At 41.6% G+C, this 16,866-nt stretch overlaps 1 protein-coding gene and 1 long non-coding RNA gene across 2 annotated transcripts in view; one reads left to right on the top strand and one right to left on the bottom strand.

Moving 5' to 3' along the window:
- Window positions 1-3,114: 3,114 nt before the first annotated feature.
- LOC128102882 (uncharacterized) lies at window positions 3,115-4,192 on the bottom strand. Its single transcript, XR_008215587.1, has 2 exons — window positions 3,850-4,192; window positions 3,115-3,372 (listed from the first exon to the last, which is right to left on the bottom strand). It is a non-coding gene; the product is annotated as an uncharacterized LOC128102882 (long non-coding RNA).
- A 129-nt stretch (window positions 4,193-4,321) lies between these two features.
- The window catches only part of Gdi2 (GDP dissociation inhibitor 2), a 31,655-nt gene continuing 19,110 nt past the window's right edge, over window positions 4,322-16,866 (top strand). Inside the window, exon 1 of the mRNA XM_052726772.1 lies at window positions 4,322-4,515. Within this exon, the coding sequence (XP_052582732.1) occupies window positions 4,471-4,515 (45 nt within the window). The 5' untranslated portion in view covers window positions 4,322-4,470. The remainder of the gene's footprint in view (window positions 4,516-16,866) is intronic.

Raw genomic sequence — 16,866 nt, 5'->3', positions numbered from 1 at the left:
CTATGGGCTTTGCAACTCACATGCAGGAAACACCAAGCAGCAATGGCCATAAGAAAATCATTTATTTAGGCCACAGCATCTTAAACTGTGGGTTGTGACTCCACGTGGGACAGCCTAACCAAATGTAGTTGTAGAAAATTTGGCAAAAGTAAAAAGTTCCTGAATGTAAAGTTATCAAAAATCAATTTAAAATTGCAGTATGATGAATGGAGGTGTTTCAGGCAGCGCTTGCCCATAGAATTATGCAGATTCAACGCAGCCTTGTTTTCTGTTTTTTTTTTTTTGTTGTTGTTGTTTTTTCGAGACAACGTTTCTCTGTGTAGCTCTGGCTGTCCTGGAACTCACTCTGTAGACCAGGCCGGCCTCAACTCACAGAGATCCACCTACATGCTGGGATTAAAGCGTGCAGCACTATGCCCAGCCAGCCTTGTTTTTGAAGACACAGCATGTTCATTCTTCCTGGTACATGCCAAATGGGCACTGCCCCAAACGCCTTGGCTCAGACTGAGGACCACTGTATGTTACAAATTGCAGTGTCCTAACTGTGCACACAAAGTTATATGCTGTTGTAGAAATCATGGTTTAATTGGGGAAAACAGACTCAATATTTTTTTTTTAACCATGACTCTGTAGATGTAACGGTTTTATTAAATAAGAAACACAGAGCCAAATGCAGAGTTAAAAGCCCAAGAGGTCAGAGCAGTAGCTAAGAGCTGAGACTTAAAACCACCTTCTTACCCTTCGCTGCTGCTGCCGTCCTTCCCCTGAGAAAGAGGCCTACTTCCTGTGTGTCTGTCGTTTTATTGACTTTCTGTTCTGCCTTCTTATTGGTTGTAAACTCAACCACATGACCTCCTCGTCACTGCCTGTCTATACAGACCTCTAGGCCTCTATGGTTGGTATTGAGATTAAAGGTATGTGTCTCCATGCTGGCTGTATCCTTGAACACACAGATATCTGCTTGTCATGTGATCGGGATTAAAGGTGTGCGCCACCACCGTCCGGCTTCTGCTATGGCTTGCTATTAACTCTGACCCCCAGGTAACTTTATTAACATACAAATAAAATCACATTTCAGCACAAATAAAATATCACCATACCACTCACTAAGTATCAAATTAGTGTGTCTTTGGATTGTATTGTTAAAATGTTTGATTTTAAAACTTGGGGACTTGCTGGGTGGTGGTGGAGCACACCTTTAATCCCAGCACTAGGGAGGCAGAGCTAGGCAGATCTCTATGAGTTCGAGGCCAGCCTGGGCTAGAGTGAATTTCAGGACAGGGGCAAAACTACACAGAGAAACCCTGTCTCAAAAAACAAAAACAAAACAAAACAAAACAAACAAACAAACAAAAAAAAAACCCAAAAACTTGGTGACTGAGTTGCAGATTTGAATTTCACACCAAAACACTGAGTCACAGATATACATCTACCATTTAGAATTACATATTTATGGAAGGCAATGCTTTCAGCAATGTTGATTATAAAATCAAAAATATCAAATCAACTCTGAAAAACGTTGAAGATGATCTACATACTGTAATATCAATATCCAGCACAGTTGAAGAAAAATGGACTTGGGAGGAAGAAAGTTGTGAGCACCACGATTCTTTGCTCAAGGCTTAAACCTTTTCATACACTGATCAGTTATCATTTTTGTACCTGATTAGTTAGTTATACCTCTCTGTAGGTAAAGGTCTGCTTCCAAACTGAATCTGGCTTTCCAGTTTACTTATGCTAAACTTTTCACATTAGAGGTGATCTGCATGCACCATGTGAGACCAGCACCATCACATATATCCTCCACTCCCAGAAACTGCAGGATGTAGACTGGGATCCCACCATTATCCAAGCTGTATCATTCCTCAGGTTTGAATGTGACATATTGTTTGGGGTTACCATTGACTCATTTGCAACAAGCAACACAAAACAAGTCCTGAAGACATTTAAGATATTTTTGACTGTCAATAGGTGGGGAAAGATGAGAGGAGGGGACTCCATCTACACAGATAAGATGTGGGGGTTTGTGGGCTTCATGAGTGCTGTGTGTAGACTTTCCAGTGTCTCCCAAACCCCTCACCCACTAAGCCTAATAAACCCAATGACTCACCAGAGCAATGGTGGAATTATACTTTGGTTTGTCCTTAGGCCTGCAGGAATGGGTAGGTGTTTACAGCTCCTCATGGGAAGGAATTTTAGCAATCCTCAGTACATTTTTGAAGGCTTTCCTTTGTATTTTGAAATTCTCCTGTGATGACTGCACGCTCTACCTCATAGCATGGAGGAGGAGGCCTGGTTGCTCAGAAGTTTTATAAGGCATATCTATCTGTCTGTCTTCAAGGGCAAAGGACAACTGTATTAAAGTGTTGTAGACTCACGGTATTTAGATAAAGGGAATGGTCAAGGGTTTGTTAAATACAGTCCTGAGTGTGCTTCTCAGACTTTTGTCTTTCCAAAGACTTTAAGGAAGCAGCTCTTGATTCCCCTTTCCGTTTGTACTTGTTACTACTGTAAGCACGTGTGTATGTAAGTGTGTATGACCCTGCACGTGTGGGTATGAGTGGAGGCCAGGGAACAACTAGGAGCTCTTTCCTTCCACCTTGGTGGGTTCTGGGAGGCAAGTCAGATTGTTATGCTTGTGCAGCAAGCACTTTTACCCAAGCTCACAGCTTCTATTCTTTTAGATCCTTCTACATCCTAATTAAAATTGTAACTTACTGCTTAGGCAGGGAACGTAAAAAAAAATTATTTTTTTTGTGGTGCTAAGCATGAAATGGGCATTCCAACCAACCAGGCCAGTGACTTGTGCATGCTAGGTAACTGCTCTGCTGAGCTACATTCCTCCCTTTTTTTTCAGGGTTGTTGACACCCCCCCCCCCCCCCCAGTATGCCTCTCCAACCTAAAACCTTTTCCATTGTGGTCACTGCTTTTCCAAGCTGTTTGTTTAGATTAACCTATATCCTCCCAAATTATACATAGTTCGGGCTCATGATTTTAATAAAGGAACTTTAGTTGGGAGTCCCAGAAAGTAAAATCCCGGACTTCTTGAATTGGAAAGAGCTTTTGTAAAATAATTACCTCTTTTCAAATAAAACGTTTAAAAAAGTATCTGCTCAAGGCCGTTAAATCGATTCAATCCTCTTAACTGTACATTCCAATATGATTCTTAGCATAGTTCTGATTCTAACCCAGCCAACAGATGAGACCACTTAACTGACCCAACTTATTAAAATGTAGGGTAAGGGAAAGACGATAAAAGTTGGCTGAGAATAAGTATGGTGAGTTTGAAGGCAGTGGAGTTAAAGATCCAAAGCAAATATCGCTTTGATGGTACTGGGGATTGCTGGAAGGTCTACTCCTGACATCTCTGCCTGTCAAAAAACAAAAAACCATAATTAAAAATTTAACAAAGTTTAACAAAGAACCGGATCTACAACCAGGTAGCTTCCCAAAGATGGTTTAGAACACCCCACCTCTAGTGAGGTGAACTGTCCTTAGAGGTAGAAACACAGTAAACATACAAAATGACCTCAATAGTGCAATTCGGCATTTGCCTTTTATGGGCACACTTTGGCAGCCTTCAGCCTGGGACTGGCTGAGCCCAGTTGCTTAGTTACCAGGGTATATATACTTTATAACCGGCTTTGCATCTCAAGCTAGAATGCAGGCCATTATATTGGAAGGCCACTCTGGACCAAATTTTACCTAAAGTATGGGTACCAGTTTAGAACACATTTGTTCGAACAGAACCATACAAGTTTAAAACAGGGTATTCAAGAATTCTAAGCTCTTCCCAGCCCCGCGGGCAGAAGCAGGAGCCAAGCTGCAGAGACAACGAGGCTGCCGACCTTCCAAGAGGGTGTTCTCACGACTTGGCCCCTCAACACATCATCCGGTGCACACCCCACTCAAAGTCCCAAGGGCGGAGTTCGGGCTCCCGAGCGTGAGGACTAGCGAGCTCCAGCTCACGCCACACCGCGGGAGTCAGGCACGTGGTAGCCCAGCCGCAGTTTCCGCCCTGTTCCTTCTATTCAACTACAAGGCCGGGCCTCGCGTGTCGCCGCCCAAACCACTGTGCCACAAGACGGGTGGAAAAACCGGAAGCCAAGATGGCAGCTTCCCGCCCTTCTCTCGCGAGAGCAGCGAAGAGAGGGGGAGGGGAGGTGGGACTAGCAGGAAATGCACCAATGAGAGGACAGGCTGTGCTTGACTGACGGCTCCGGCGGCCTCTCGCACGCCCCGCCCCGGCTGCGGAGCTCGCTCTCCGCTCCTCGCGCTCTCCCCGCCTCCCCTCCCTCCCCGCCCGGCTCTTCTCTTCCCGTTGAGGTGGCGGCCGGCCTCGCCTCCTACTCAGCTCCGCTTTCCCTGTCTTCGGCTATTCCCTTTTCCCCGGGGCCCAGAGCGGCCAGACTTCTCGCTTCTTTCTCTACGGTGGCCCCAGAGCCCCTGCGTGCGCTCCTTCCCCCGCCATGAATGAGGAATACGATGTGATCGTGCTGGGCACCGGCCTGACGGTGAGCTGCGGTGGACGGCGGGGAGACGTGTCGGTCCGGCCTCTACGGGGCCCGGGGGAGAGGGCGGGTCCCTTCGGTACACACTGAGCTGGCCCCGCCCGCGCCCGAACAGCCCGTGCCTGCACACCTTTGGGGACCGTCCCCCCTCATCCGTGTTGGGTCTGGGGAGGGAGATCATGGCTTGTGGGGATGCACTGATTTGAAGGCGCCCGAGTGTTAGGAAAAACCAGGATGTGGAATTTGGGACGGGTGTCTGGGAAGCTAGCCCATTGGGAAGTTGAGGTCAGAATCTCCGAACATCTGGAGAGAAACAGCTTCGTCCTTCTGCAGGAAGGAAGAGGAAAGGGAAAACAGCTTGTGCTCTTCCACTTCCCTTTTGGGTGGATGACCTCTCCCGATTGGAAGCAGGCAAGCCCTGAACAGAGCGGGAGGGAGTCGCTGCTGGCTCTTGCATTTTCTATGTGGCAAGCAGCAGCGGCTGCTTAGCTAGTCAATTGGCTGGGAAAGCTAGGCAGAAGGATAATCGCTGATCGGTAATTGTCATAGAGTTTGGCCAACTGAAGTTTCTAGAGAAAATAATGAAACGAGTTTCTTAAAAAAAAAAAAACCTCTTCACTTTTCTAATAAGCCTTATGCATTCCTTTACCGTTCTCTCATCCTCTCACGTAGAATGGGAAATGAATTGTCTATTAAATACACTCACCTCTGGCCCTTACCATGTGTCCTTTTGTTGGTTTATTGCGTGCCACCACTGTTTCTTAGTGTTTTCCCTTAACAAATGGTTTGAGGAGGGGAGGCTAGTTTCTTCACGTAGGTTAGAAAATAATGTGCAGCGTGAATATACTGGTAATATATAAATGTAATATTATATATAAACGTAATATATATAGCATATTTATTTTCGTGGGTATCTATCTGCTTAGAGATGTTTAGATGATCTGCAAAAAATGTAGACAAGTCTATACCTTTCTTTTTCCTTCTTGGCTTGTTTAAGAAAAGAGCTGAGCATTTGCCAAAAGAAATTGGAGAGAGAACCAGTCATTTTGACTATCAATTTGGGTGTGTTTGTGAAATTATGACTGGGTTATTTCATTGGGACCACTGATATATGTATGCCATACAGTAGTATCATTTCAACTGCCATGGCTTTCGAATTTGTTGAAATGCATTGAAATATCTTTTGATCAAATTAATATTTTTTAGATAAAATAGTCTGAAATAACTTTTGGAGAAATCCTTCAATATTTTTATACCACTTTTTTTTTTTTAACTTTTTGGAAAAGCTTATTTTTCTCTTTACAGTGATTAGTGATGATTGCTAAAGAGGATAATTTTATTTTGACAAGATCTCACTGTGTAGCCTTGCTTGACTGGAACTCAGAGCTCTACCCATCCCTGTCTCCTGGGTGTTGGTATTAAAGGCAAGGCCAAGATGTCCTGCTCAAGGCTAATCGACATGTGACTGCCCAGAGAGTAGACTGTTAAATGGGCTCCATTGCTTATCTAGAAAGCCATTTGCTTATTTTGAATGGTCTGATGGAATTTCTCTCCTCCCTCCCTTCCTCCCTTCCTTCTTTTTTTGAGGCAAGGTATTTCTGTGTAGACTTAGCTATCCTGGAACTCCCTATGTAGATCAGGCTGGCCCTAATCAAAGAGCTCTTTCTGCCTCTGTCTTCCCAGTGCTGGGATTAAAAGATATGTACCACCACACCCAGTGATTGAATTTTTGGTTGTGAGTTGGGAAGACTTGGGTGCCAAAATGAATCATTCTACCCAGGGTAGCCTGCAGGTTCTGATTTTAAGTGCCTAATTGGGGTTCCAAGTAGTTTGTGGTGGATTTTGCTCTCTCAGTGGGTCCTGTGGCTGCCAGCATATTGTGAGAGCCAGTTACTTCCATTTTGTGTTGTCATTGCTAATACCTCATATTTGCCCATTAATCAGGTCATTTGAGTATAGATAAGTGAGTGCAGAGCTGTCCTGCAAGTTTCCACATGCCTAGTTCAGAAGTATCACTTTCTCCAAAGATAGCACAATTTATTTCACAAAATAACACCCTTTATTTAAATTTTCACTTTCTTCCTTGGTGGGCCTTAAAGATGTATTCTGGGATATGTTCTTTTAGAATTGTATCAGTGCAGGGTTGTGTGTGATGTGTGACTTAGGACCATTATTGATAGAAGCAATAGTAGCAGGATAATGTTGATAATAAGAAATGAAATTAGTAGGACTTAAGGTGAAATCTTGAATTAAGGTTAAATCTTTTTGTTTTTTTCAGACAGGGTTTTTCTGTGTAACAGTCCTGGCTGCCCAGGAACTAACTTTGTAGACCAGGCTAGCCTTGAACTCACTGCCTCTGCCTGCTGGGATTAAAGGCTTGTGCCACCACTGTCTGGCGAATTAGGTTAAATCTTGAAGAGACCTGTAGTCAGAGTTAAAAAAAACTCAAATTAGAAGAAACTTTGAATATCCAGTGGACATACCATTTGATGTCCCTAATCTTTGGTTTATAGATATTTAGTGCTGAAGATTTAATAACCTAATAAAAAGGTGGGTACCAAATGCTGTATAATATTGGTGTGTCAAGGACTTTGAGTGCAGGGAACTTGTTACTTTTTAAACAGTGTTGAGTTTTCTGTGTACCTTGTTATTGGCATTGTTTTCTGTCAGTTAAATTCATATTAACCCACAAGTATTAAAAATAACTTTGGGGCTGGAGAGATGGCTCAGAGGTTAAGAGCACTGACTTGCTCTTCCAGAGGTCCTGAGTTCAATTCCCAGCAACCACATGGTGGCTCACAATCATCTATAATGGGATCTGGTGCCCTCTTTTGACCTGCAGACATCCATGCAGGCAGAACACTGTATACATAATAAATAAATCTTTAAAAAAAAATAACTTTAGTAAAGACCTTTACTTCTCTGTGAGAAATGGCATGGCAGATTCTGTGTAATTCTCTAACACTAGAGTTGTCATTTTACAGAACTGTAGTTTGGTTTCCCTGTGGTGGTGGTGGTAGTGCATGCTTTCAGTCCCAGCATGGTGTATGTGTGTGTGTAGTTCCAGCATGGTGTGTGTGTGTGTGTGTGTGTGTGTGTGTGTGTGTGTGTGTGTAGGCCATCTCTGAGTTTGAGGTCAGCCTGGTCTGCAGAATTCCAGGACAGCCAGGGCTGCACAGAAAATCCTTGTTTCTAGGGAAAAACAAAACAAACCACCAAACCTATAGTTCATAGAAAAGCCTCATGATGACAAAGTAAGAAAAATAAGTTTTTTGATAACTAGTATTTTAAAAGGACTAATTTTTGTGCTGGAGCATAATGAAGGCATTAAGATCTAGTAAGCTTTATAGGGACTTCAACCCCCTTTAACTAGTCTCAAGCTGTTTTGCCTTTTAAATTATTCCATCTCATTTTTGCCTCCCACATCTTCTTTGTTGGTTGACTGGCAACTTCTGCATTTCTATGCTTTGAGCATGTGTAAGCAGACTTTTATCACATAATTGACACACAACTCATATGGGCTTGGTAATAAATCAATGAGTTGTGCTAGAATTAGTTTATTTGAAAAGAGGAGCCAACTCCACGGCCATTTGTGCTTCCCAAAGGCTTTTTTGTTTGCTACACAGTAAACCTAGAAATTATGAATAGAAACATGTAATTTGATATTTAAACAACTCATTCTCAGCATTGTATGTTTAAAAATTATTTTATATCCCAGAGCACTCCCCCTACTATATCTCCTTATTAAAACATTATAATTAAATCTGAGGTTTTGTACTTGATTTGAAAATCCTAAACTGTAATTTAAATTTGCTCAGACTTGATCTTGAAACCTCTGCCATAGTTGTGAGAGTTGTGTGGACAAAGGACTTTGTATTCTCTCAGGAGTGGTCATAGGACCAGTGTTTTCAAATGCCTTTTTTTTTTTAAACTCAAATATTCCTAGCCTAAAAATGTTTAATTTAGCTGGGCTGTGGTGGCGTACACCTTTAATTCCAGGACTTGGGAGGCAGAGGCAGGTGGATCTCTGTGAGTTCAAGGCCAGCCTGGTCTACATAGTGAGTTCCAGGATAGCCAGGGCTACATAGAAAGACCCTGTCTCAAAACAAACTAATAAAAAAGTGTTGGTAAGCTTTGAGTAGCAGGAGGAATGCTTTTCTAGGTGAAGAGAGCAGTGCAAATTGGACTTTATAAAAGGATGTGGGGCTAGTGGGATAGATGGCTTAGTGGGTACAGGTGCTTGCTGACAAGCCCCAAGACCTGACTGCAATCGCTGGGATCCACAAGGTATGGGAGTCAGTTCTCTGCTTTCACATTTTCCTCAGACTTCCACATTTGCCCCCCCAGTGTATATATGTACACATACATAAATGTCAAGAGTAAAAATGTGTGCGGGGCTAGGGAAATACTGTCAGTATATTGCTTGTGTAAAAATGAGGACCCGGATTCCATCTCCAGAACCTACATTTAAAAAAAAAAAAAAAAAAAAAAGACAAGAAACAACAAAACAAAACACCAAGGTTTAGAGGTATTTGTTCCAAATGATACCCTGAAGGCAGTTACACATTTTGCTGTTTGACACATTTTTCAACTATAGGCCCTTTATTTTGGTTCTCAGCCTTCATGCTTTAGGGCCATGGTCCAATGGGTCATGCTTATATGTAGGATTGTGACAAGTTAAGTGTAGAAGCTATACAGCAAAGTTTGCTATGATTTTGTCTTAGAAACTGAACCCTCAAGTCTATTTCATTAAGTGAGAAAATGCCTTTTTTGGTCCTCCTCTTCTTTTTAGGCAAGAGCCTGTTAAGTATTACTCTATTTTCATATGCTGTGTTGCACAATATATCTAATATGCTACCAAAAGAAGCAAGGGTATGGCTCATACCTTTAATCCCAGCACTCAGAGGCAGAAGCAGGCAGATGTCTGTGAGTTAGAGGCCAGCCTGGTTTACACGATGAGTTCCAGGACTACCAGAGCTATATAGTAAGACCCTGTCTCAAAAAAAGAAAAGAAAATTAAAAAGAGAGAGAGAGAGAGAAACAAGGGAATTGTTTTTAAATAATATTAGGACTGAGTTTTGTATTTATAAAATACTTTTAGTTCTGTTTATCAAGATGACATAAAGAAAGTGAAGAGGCAGTCACATGATAGAAAATACTTTGCAGTACATATAACTTGTGAAGGACTTTGAATCTCTAAAATACATAGACCTTTTATTAAGTGGTACAAAAAAGACACAAATCCCATTTAAGAAAATGAGTCGGGGCTTGACAGGTGGCTTAGCAGTTAAGAGCATTTGTTATTCTTGCAGATGACCTGGGTTTGAGTCCCAATACCCACATTGTGGCTCACAACTGTCTGTAACCCTAGTTCCAGGGGTTCACATACATACACCCAGCAAAACACTCATACACATAAAGTTAAAAAAATACATATTAAAAATTTTTTTAGGGCTGGAGAGGTGGCTCAGAGGTTAAGAGCACTGCTTGCTCTTCCAAAGGTCCTGAGTTCAATTCCCAGCAACCACATGGTGGCTTACAACCATCTGTAATGAGATCTGGTGCCCTCTTCTGGCCTGCAGAGATACGTGCAGACAGAACACTGTACACATAATAAATAAATAAATCTTAAAAAAAAAAAAAAAAATACATATTAAAAATTTTTTTAAATAAAAAATATTTAAAAGAATGAGTCAGTGGCACTGGAGCACTGGCTCAGACATTAAGAGACTTGCTATTCTTGTTGGTGACCAGATTCGGGTTCATTAGGCAGCTTACAGTCAACTTTTCTCTCCAGCTACTAGAGATCTGATGCTGTTTCCCAGTATCTGGGCACCTGCACATATCCACACACAGACACACATAAATGCATAACTAAGAATGAAATATTTCAAACAAAAAAAAAAGCTAAAAATTTGAGTAAATTCTAACAGAGGTGATAACAATCAATTATAGAGTGTTCTCAGCCTCATTTCATCAGGAAGCCCCGATGAAACATCTTAATCAGAGTGACTAAAGGACTTGAAACAAGGATGTTCATATACTGTTGGAGCAAGTGAGTTTGCAATCATAAAGGCACAGTCTGCTTTTTATGATGCAGCTTAACAAATGGTATGACAGAAAGACCCATGTGAAAATGGCCACAGAGCAATACTAGTCAAGAACTGGAAGTCTTTGGCCCACCAAGAGGAGATTGGATATGTAAAATTGGGCTCATCCCCATGGTGTATTCATTCCGTGGAGCCCCCTGTTATCAGAAGCACATGTCTAGACTAGCTGCTTCCACAGCACCTGAGAACTTACTAGAAACATAGAAACTTACTTCATTAGGAAGATATATGAATCTACATTTTCATATGAGCCCCAGGTGACTGTCACTTGAGAGATGCTACTTTAGTAACTTCTTTAGAAATCAGTTCTGGACTAGCTTTGTCACCATCACCTAGGAACTTGTTAGAAATGCACATTTTCATTCCCCTTCTCAAGCAGCCTAAAAGATGGGGCTCAGTTGTTTTGTTTTATCAAGCCTTTGGAGCTGTGATTTCAACCTGAATTTCCAGAGCCTGTTTAGAATGTACATTTCCCAGCAAGGTGGCAGATTATGGTAAACCAGGAAACATGCCTTGAGATCCTCCACTTGCAGGAGTAGGCAGACTTTCAGGTAGGAAGTAATATTGTAGGCTTTGCAGGCCATGTGGGTTCTGTCACAATTGTTCTGTTACTGAGAAAACAGCCACAGGCAGTCTATATACAAGCAAGCATCGTGATATACCTGTAGAATGATTTACAAAATGAGTCTGTAAGTTGGATTTGGCCATGTACCTAGGAGCCCCTGCTCTAGAAAGGAGAGTAGGTAAGTGATGACTGATAAGACCACAAACAAGCAGTATACACTTTTCACATGAACACCTGGGAAGCAGATGGAGGTGGATCTCTCTGAGTTTCAGGGCAACCTGGTCTGCATACTGAGTTCAGGCCAGCTAGGGATACACAGTGAGATGCTGTGTCAAGAGACAGAACAACAGAAAACATGAACAAATCTTATTTTGGGGCATGTGTGTACACATTTATTGTGTGTGTGTGTGTGTGTGTGTGTGTGTGTGTGTGTGTGTGTGTGTGTGTGTGAGAGGAGGATAGAGGACAAGCACACTGTCAGTCCTTAAGCACTATCCACCTGTTTTGAGACAGTGTCTCTCACTGGCCTGGAACTCACTGTATATGAATCTGGGTAACCACGGAGGCCCAGTGAGGATCTGCCTGATTCTGCCTTCCCAGCACTGGGATTACAAGTGTGTGCCACCATGCCTGGCTTTTTTCCATATGGCTTTAGGCTTCTCCTCACTCATGTCCCTGTGCTTGGAAGGATTATGGACCAAGCTGCCTCCTCAGCTCATCTTTTTAAAAACACAGTTGGGTTAGCCTTCAGGACAGCTGACAACACAAGGGGTCATTTATTTTGGCTTATACTTTCAGAGGTTGAGAAGCTCTGATGAAGCAGAGCAGCCCACATAGTCACACACAAGAAGCAGAGAGACTACTTGGCACTGGTTGCCTTTCTTTTCCTCTTTTTATTTCGTATTCCTGCACCATCCTTCCATGTGATGAAGTTGTCACATTCTGGGCAGGTCTTACCCATAACTATTCACCCTCATAAACACACCTCCTCGAGGTGTGCTTTGTCAGTATTCTAGGTGATTTTTGTTGTTGTTGTTGTTGTTGTTGTTCTGTTTGTTTTTGAGACAGGGTTTCTCTGTGTAGCCCTGGCTGTCCTAGAACTTTCTCTGTAGACAGGCTGGCCTCGAACTCAGAAGAGATCCTGCCTCTGCTTCCTGAGTACTGGGATTAAAGACATGTGCCACCACTGTATGCCTCTAGGTGATTTTTTTTTTTTAAATGTGCATTGGTGTTTTGCCTGCATGTATGTCTGTGTGAGGGTATTGGATTCCCTAGAACTGGAGTTACAGACAGTTGTGAGCTGCTATGTGGGTGCTGGGAATTGAACCGTCTCTCCAGCCCCTATTGGTGACCCAATCAAGTTGACCCTCAAGAATAACCAACATAATAATGTTGAGTAAAATATATCAGATTGAAAAGTAAACACAGAATGACTCTTATTTACAAAGTTCACAGACAGAACCAGTTTTTACTGTTAGATTGGGAGTGATGGGGAAAGGTGCTCATAATGACAGACATTCTAGAACATCATGTTTTGTTTCTTGAGCTAATAAAATGGAGTCCATTCTTTAGTAAAAATTTTACCTATGGCAAGTCATTTAAAAATAAGTGAATAGATAAATTACAGAGGTAGTATTGAAACTTGTTTGAGCTGAAAAAAGGAAATATGCTAAAGTTAAACTATGAGGGGGATTTGATTGTTGAAGTTCAGCTCATTAGGGGCTTGTGGCCAGATTTGATGAACACTAACAGTTGGTACAGATTTGTGGAATTCCCTTTACCTTAACTGTAAAGCATTCATGACCATAAGAGTTTGAATGAATGTGTTTCTTATCTCTGTTTCTTATTGCATTCTAAAATTTTTTCTTTCTCCTTCTTAATTTGGTTTGTCTAATATATTTATTCTTACTCACCTGAGAGTGATCATTTATAATTTGTCAATTTATTAAGGATTATCTTAGATGCCTCCTCCTTTAGGTTGGGCCTTGGGATTTTTTTTTCTTGAAGTTTTATTTATGTGTATGCCTATGTGAATATGTGCTATGGGAGTGCATCAAGAAGTTGAAAGAGGGCGTTTTTTAGAATTGGAGCTAGAGGCAGTTGTACCACATGGGTGCTAGGAACCAGACTTCTGGGAGAGCAGCAATTGTTCTCTCCATTCCTTCTTGGGATTTTAAAAAATCCCTTCCCCCCTCTCCTCTTTAATGATAGTAGGGATTGAACCCAGTGTATCATGCATGCTAAGGAAGCATTCTACATTGGCAACCTCATACATTAAATATTGTGGAGATGACTTATTGGAACCTGAGTTCAATCCCCAACACCCATGTAAAAAGCTGAATGTGTGTGTGTGTGGGGGGGGTACTAGGGAGGGACTATAATCAGGTGGATTCTGAGACTTGCTTCCAGGCTGTACAGCTGAATCAGTGTGAGACTTTTCTCAAAAAATTAAGGTAGGTAGCAACTGAGGAAGACACCCAACACAATTCTGATTTCCATACACACATAGGTGCTCGATATATTCCAGTACATTCTTAAACATTCATGTGTAACACATATACAACTGAGGATATCAAATATCTGTTGTTTGTGAAGATTATAGCTACCATTATTAAAAGTCAGCTTAGGGGCTGGAGAGATGGCTCAATGGTAAAGAGCACTGGCACCTCTTCCAGAGGTCCTGAGTTCAATTCCCAGCAACTGAATGGTGGTTCACAACCACCTGTAATGAGATCTGGAGCCCTCTTCTGGCCTGCAGACATACATGGAGACAGAACACTGTATGTGTAATAAATAAAAAATTAAAAAAAAAAGTCAACTTAGTCAGGTGGTGGTGGTGGTGGTGCACACCTTTAATCCTAGCATTTGGAAGGTAGAGGCAAGTAGATCTCCAAATTTGAGGCCAGCCTGGTCTATAGTTCAAGTTCCAGGACAACCAGGGCTACATAGAGAAACCCTGTCTTGAAAGAAAGAAAAAAGAAAAAGAAAGTCAACTCAAACAAGGCTAGCAATGAACTCAGTAATGATGCTTGTTCAGTGTGCATAAAGCCCTGGCTGGGTTCCTTCTGCAGGTCTACAAAGAAAAGACGTTAAGGAAAATCAATAGAAATTAAAATATTTATCATATCAACAAGCACATTATATTTTAACATGAATGACAACTCTATTAAGTAGAGTATATACATATTGTATATAATTATCCAAAATGAAATTTATAGGGAAAGAATCTTTGGTTTACATTTTTTGCAAATTTTTTTTAATGTCTGTCTTGGAAATCAGATTATTCTATCTGTGTCTATGTTCTTGTGATATTTGTCTTAGCTGAAGTTTGTATGAGGCCTCTCACAGTTGTGTATTCGGAAAGGGGAAAAGTATTTTAATTGCCTTTCAGATTTTTGTGACAATTTCTTTCATTTACACAAAAACTTAAGTGACAATTTTTAAAAAATTAATTGAAATATGAAACCCAAGCTGCATCTATTTCTTATTCTGGCCTATTAAAATCCTTTGCTTTAGGGGCTGGAGAGATGGCTCATTGGTTAAGAGCACTGGCTGCTCTCTCAGAGGACCCAGGTTCAATTCCCAGCACCTACATGGCAGTTCACAATTGTATGTAACTATAGTTCCAGGGGATCTAAAACCCTCAAAGAGACACATGTAGGCAAAACATCAATGTATATAAAATAAATCATTAAAATTTTAATTTTTTATTTTTTTTGGTTTTTCGAGACAGGGTTTCTCTGTGTAGCTTTGTGCCTTTCCTGGATCTTGCTCTGTAGACCAGGCTGGCCTCGAACTCACAAAGATCTTCCTGGCTCTGCCTCCCGAGTGCTGGGATTAAAGGCGTGTGCCACCACCACCCGGCAATTAAAAAGGTTTTTAAAAATTAAATAAAAATCCTTTGCTCTGGCTTGTACTTGGAATTCTTTTGTGATTTTTTTTTTCATACCATTGTTCTCCATTCACTTAGGAACTTTTAGCTTACTCTGAACAATATAGATCTTTTGAGTGCTGGTATTTCATCTGATGGTATGAAAAGTCCAGTCAGTCTTGTATGGTGTGTTGGAGCATGCCAGCACTTCAGATGGGAAGGTAAGAGGATCGCTAGTTGGGTAACTCGTTCTTGGCCAGCCTGGTATACATAGTAGCAAGACCCAGTCTTAAGATAAAAGAATGAGAAAGAATCAGCTGTTACTAATGACATTCCAAAAAGTCCTATAAGTATTGGGCCCCATGATGGTAGATGAGCATTCCAAAATTATGTTGCATTCATAAATTGTACTTTATTGATAACAAATAAGTTTTTCCTTTTATTATTATTTTTTTTTTTATGTTTATGGTCTTTTGCGTCTATGTATGTTTGTGTACCATGTGCTTGCCTAGTACCCATGGAGGCTAGAAAAATGTAGTCATATCCCTTGGAACTAAAAGTTACAGATGATTGTGAGCTGCCTTGTGGGTGTTGGGGATCAAACTCTGGTTCTCTGGAAAAGCAGCTAGTATTTTTAACCTCTGAACCATCTCTCCAGCCCCCAACTGCTGGATCCTTGTAGGCCCCAGAGATGTATCTGAGTGGGGTGGCAAAGGATTGAAGAAAAGACAAACACAAGAACAGAAGTGGACTGGGCTTTCTGCTGGAGAAGCTTCAGTGTTCTGGAAGCTCAGAGTGTATATTACATAGAGTTGAACAGAGGTGGGGTTATTGCATATGGCAGAACAAGGATGCTTGGCTTTTACATTCAGATAAACAAGGATGCAGCATTTACAGTATATTGCCAGACCAAGGATGTTGTTTTCTATTTTCTCTTTTGTTGGGGTGCCTGCCACCCAGCTCCCAATACATCACATATGGAGGTTTATTCTTAATTATGAATGCCCGTCCTTAGCTTGTCTTAGTTTCTAGCCAGCTTTCCTTACATTAACCCATCTATTTTTTTCCTCTGAGCTTTTCCTGTTCTCTAACTTCTGTAAATCTTATTCTTACTCTGTGGCTTGCTGTGTAGCTGGGTGGCTGGCCCCTGGAGTCCTCTTCCTTCTCTGGCTCCCAGAACTTTTTCCCCCCAGATTTCTCCTTCTGTATATTCTCTGCCAGCCCCGCCTACCCTTTCTCCTGCCTTGCTATTGGCCAGTTCTTTATTAGACCATTAGGTGTTTTAGACAGGCACAGTAACACAGCTTCACAGAGTTAAACACATGCAATATAAACAAAAGTAGTACATCTTAAAATAATATTCTACTTCACAAGGAGACAGGTTTAGGAAAGCTCAGTAGGAGCAGTCTCTGTTGGGAAGCAGTGGGTGGTGGTGCTGAAAGCTATGGTGGACATTTTCTTCACACACTGTCAACATTTACGCTTGGACAAGGAGGGAAGGCTTTGCCATTTCCCTGCCTCTGTCAGAGAGGATGTCTGCCATTTTTCAAGAGCATGGTCATGCCAGCAATACACACCGACTCAGGACTCAGAGCTTCCTCCTTTCCCATACCCAACGTGTATCAACTTTTAAGAGGTTCATTTTTGAAAAATGTTTATCAAAGCTGAGTAATCGTAGTCAGATCTTTCAAATAAAAATGGTGACTCATGGAACAAAGTGTCTACGTACAGCCTGTAAATGAGTGGCACCAAAGATTTTCCTTGAGCTGGAAGTGCTTTGTGGTACTTCCGATTTGTTCACAAAGGTG

Source organism: Peromyscus californicus, unplaced genomic scaffold (genome assembly GCF_007827085.1).
Source record: "Peromyscus californicus insignis strain IS unplaced genomic scaffold, ASM782708v3 Scaffold_8__1_contigs__length_139910024, whole genome shotgun sequence".
NCBI lineage: Eukaryota > Metazoa > Chordata > Mammalia > Rodentia > Cricetidae > Peromyscus > Peromyscus californicus.
The sequence above is the reverse complement of the archived record's forward strand: the minus strand, read 5'-3'. Positions and strand labels throughout refer to the sequence as shown.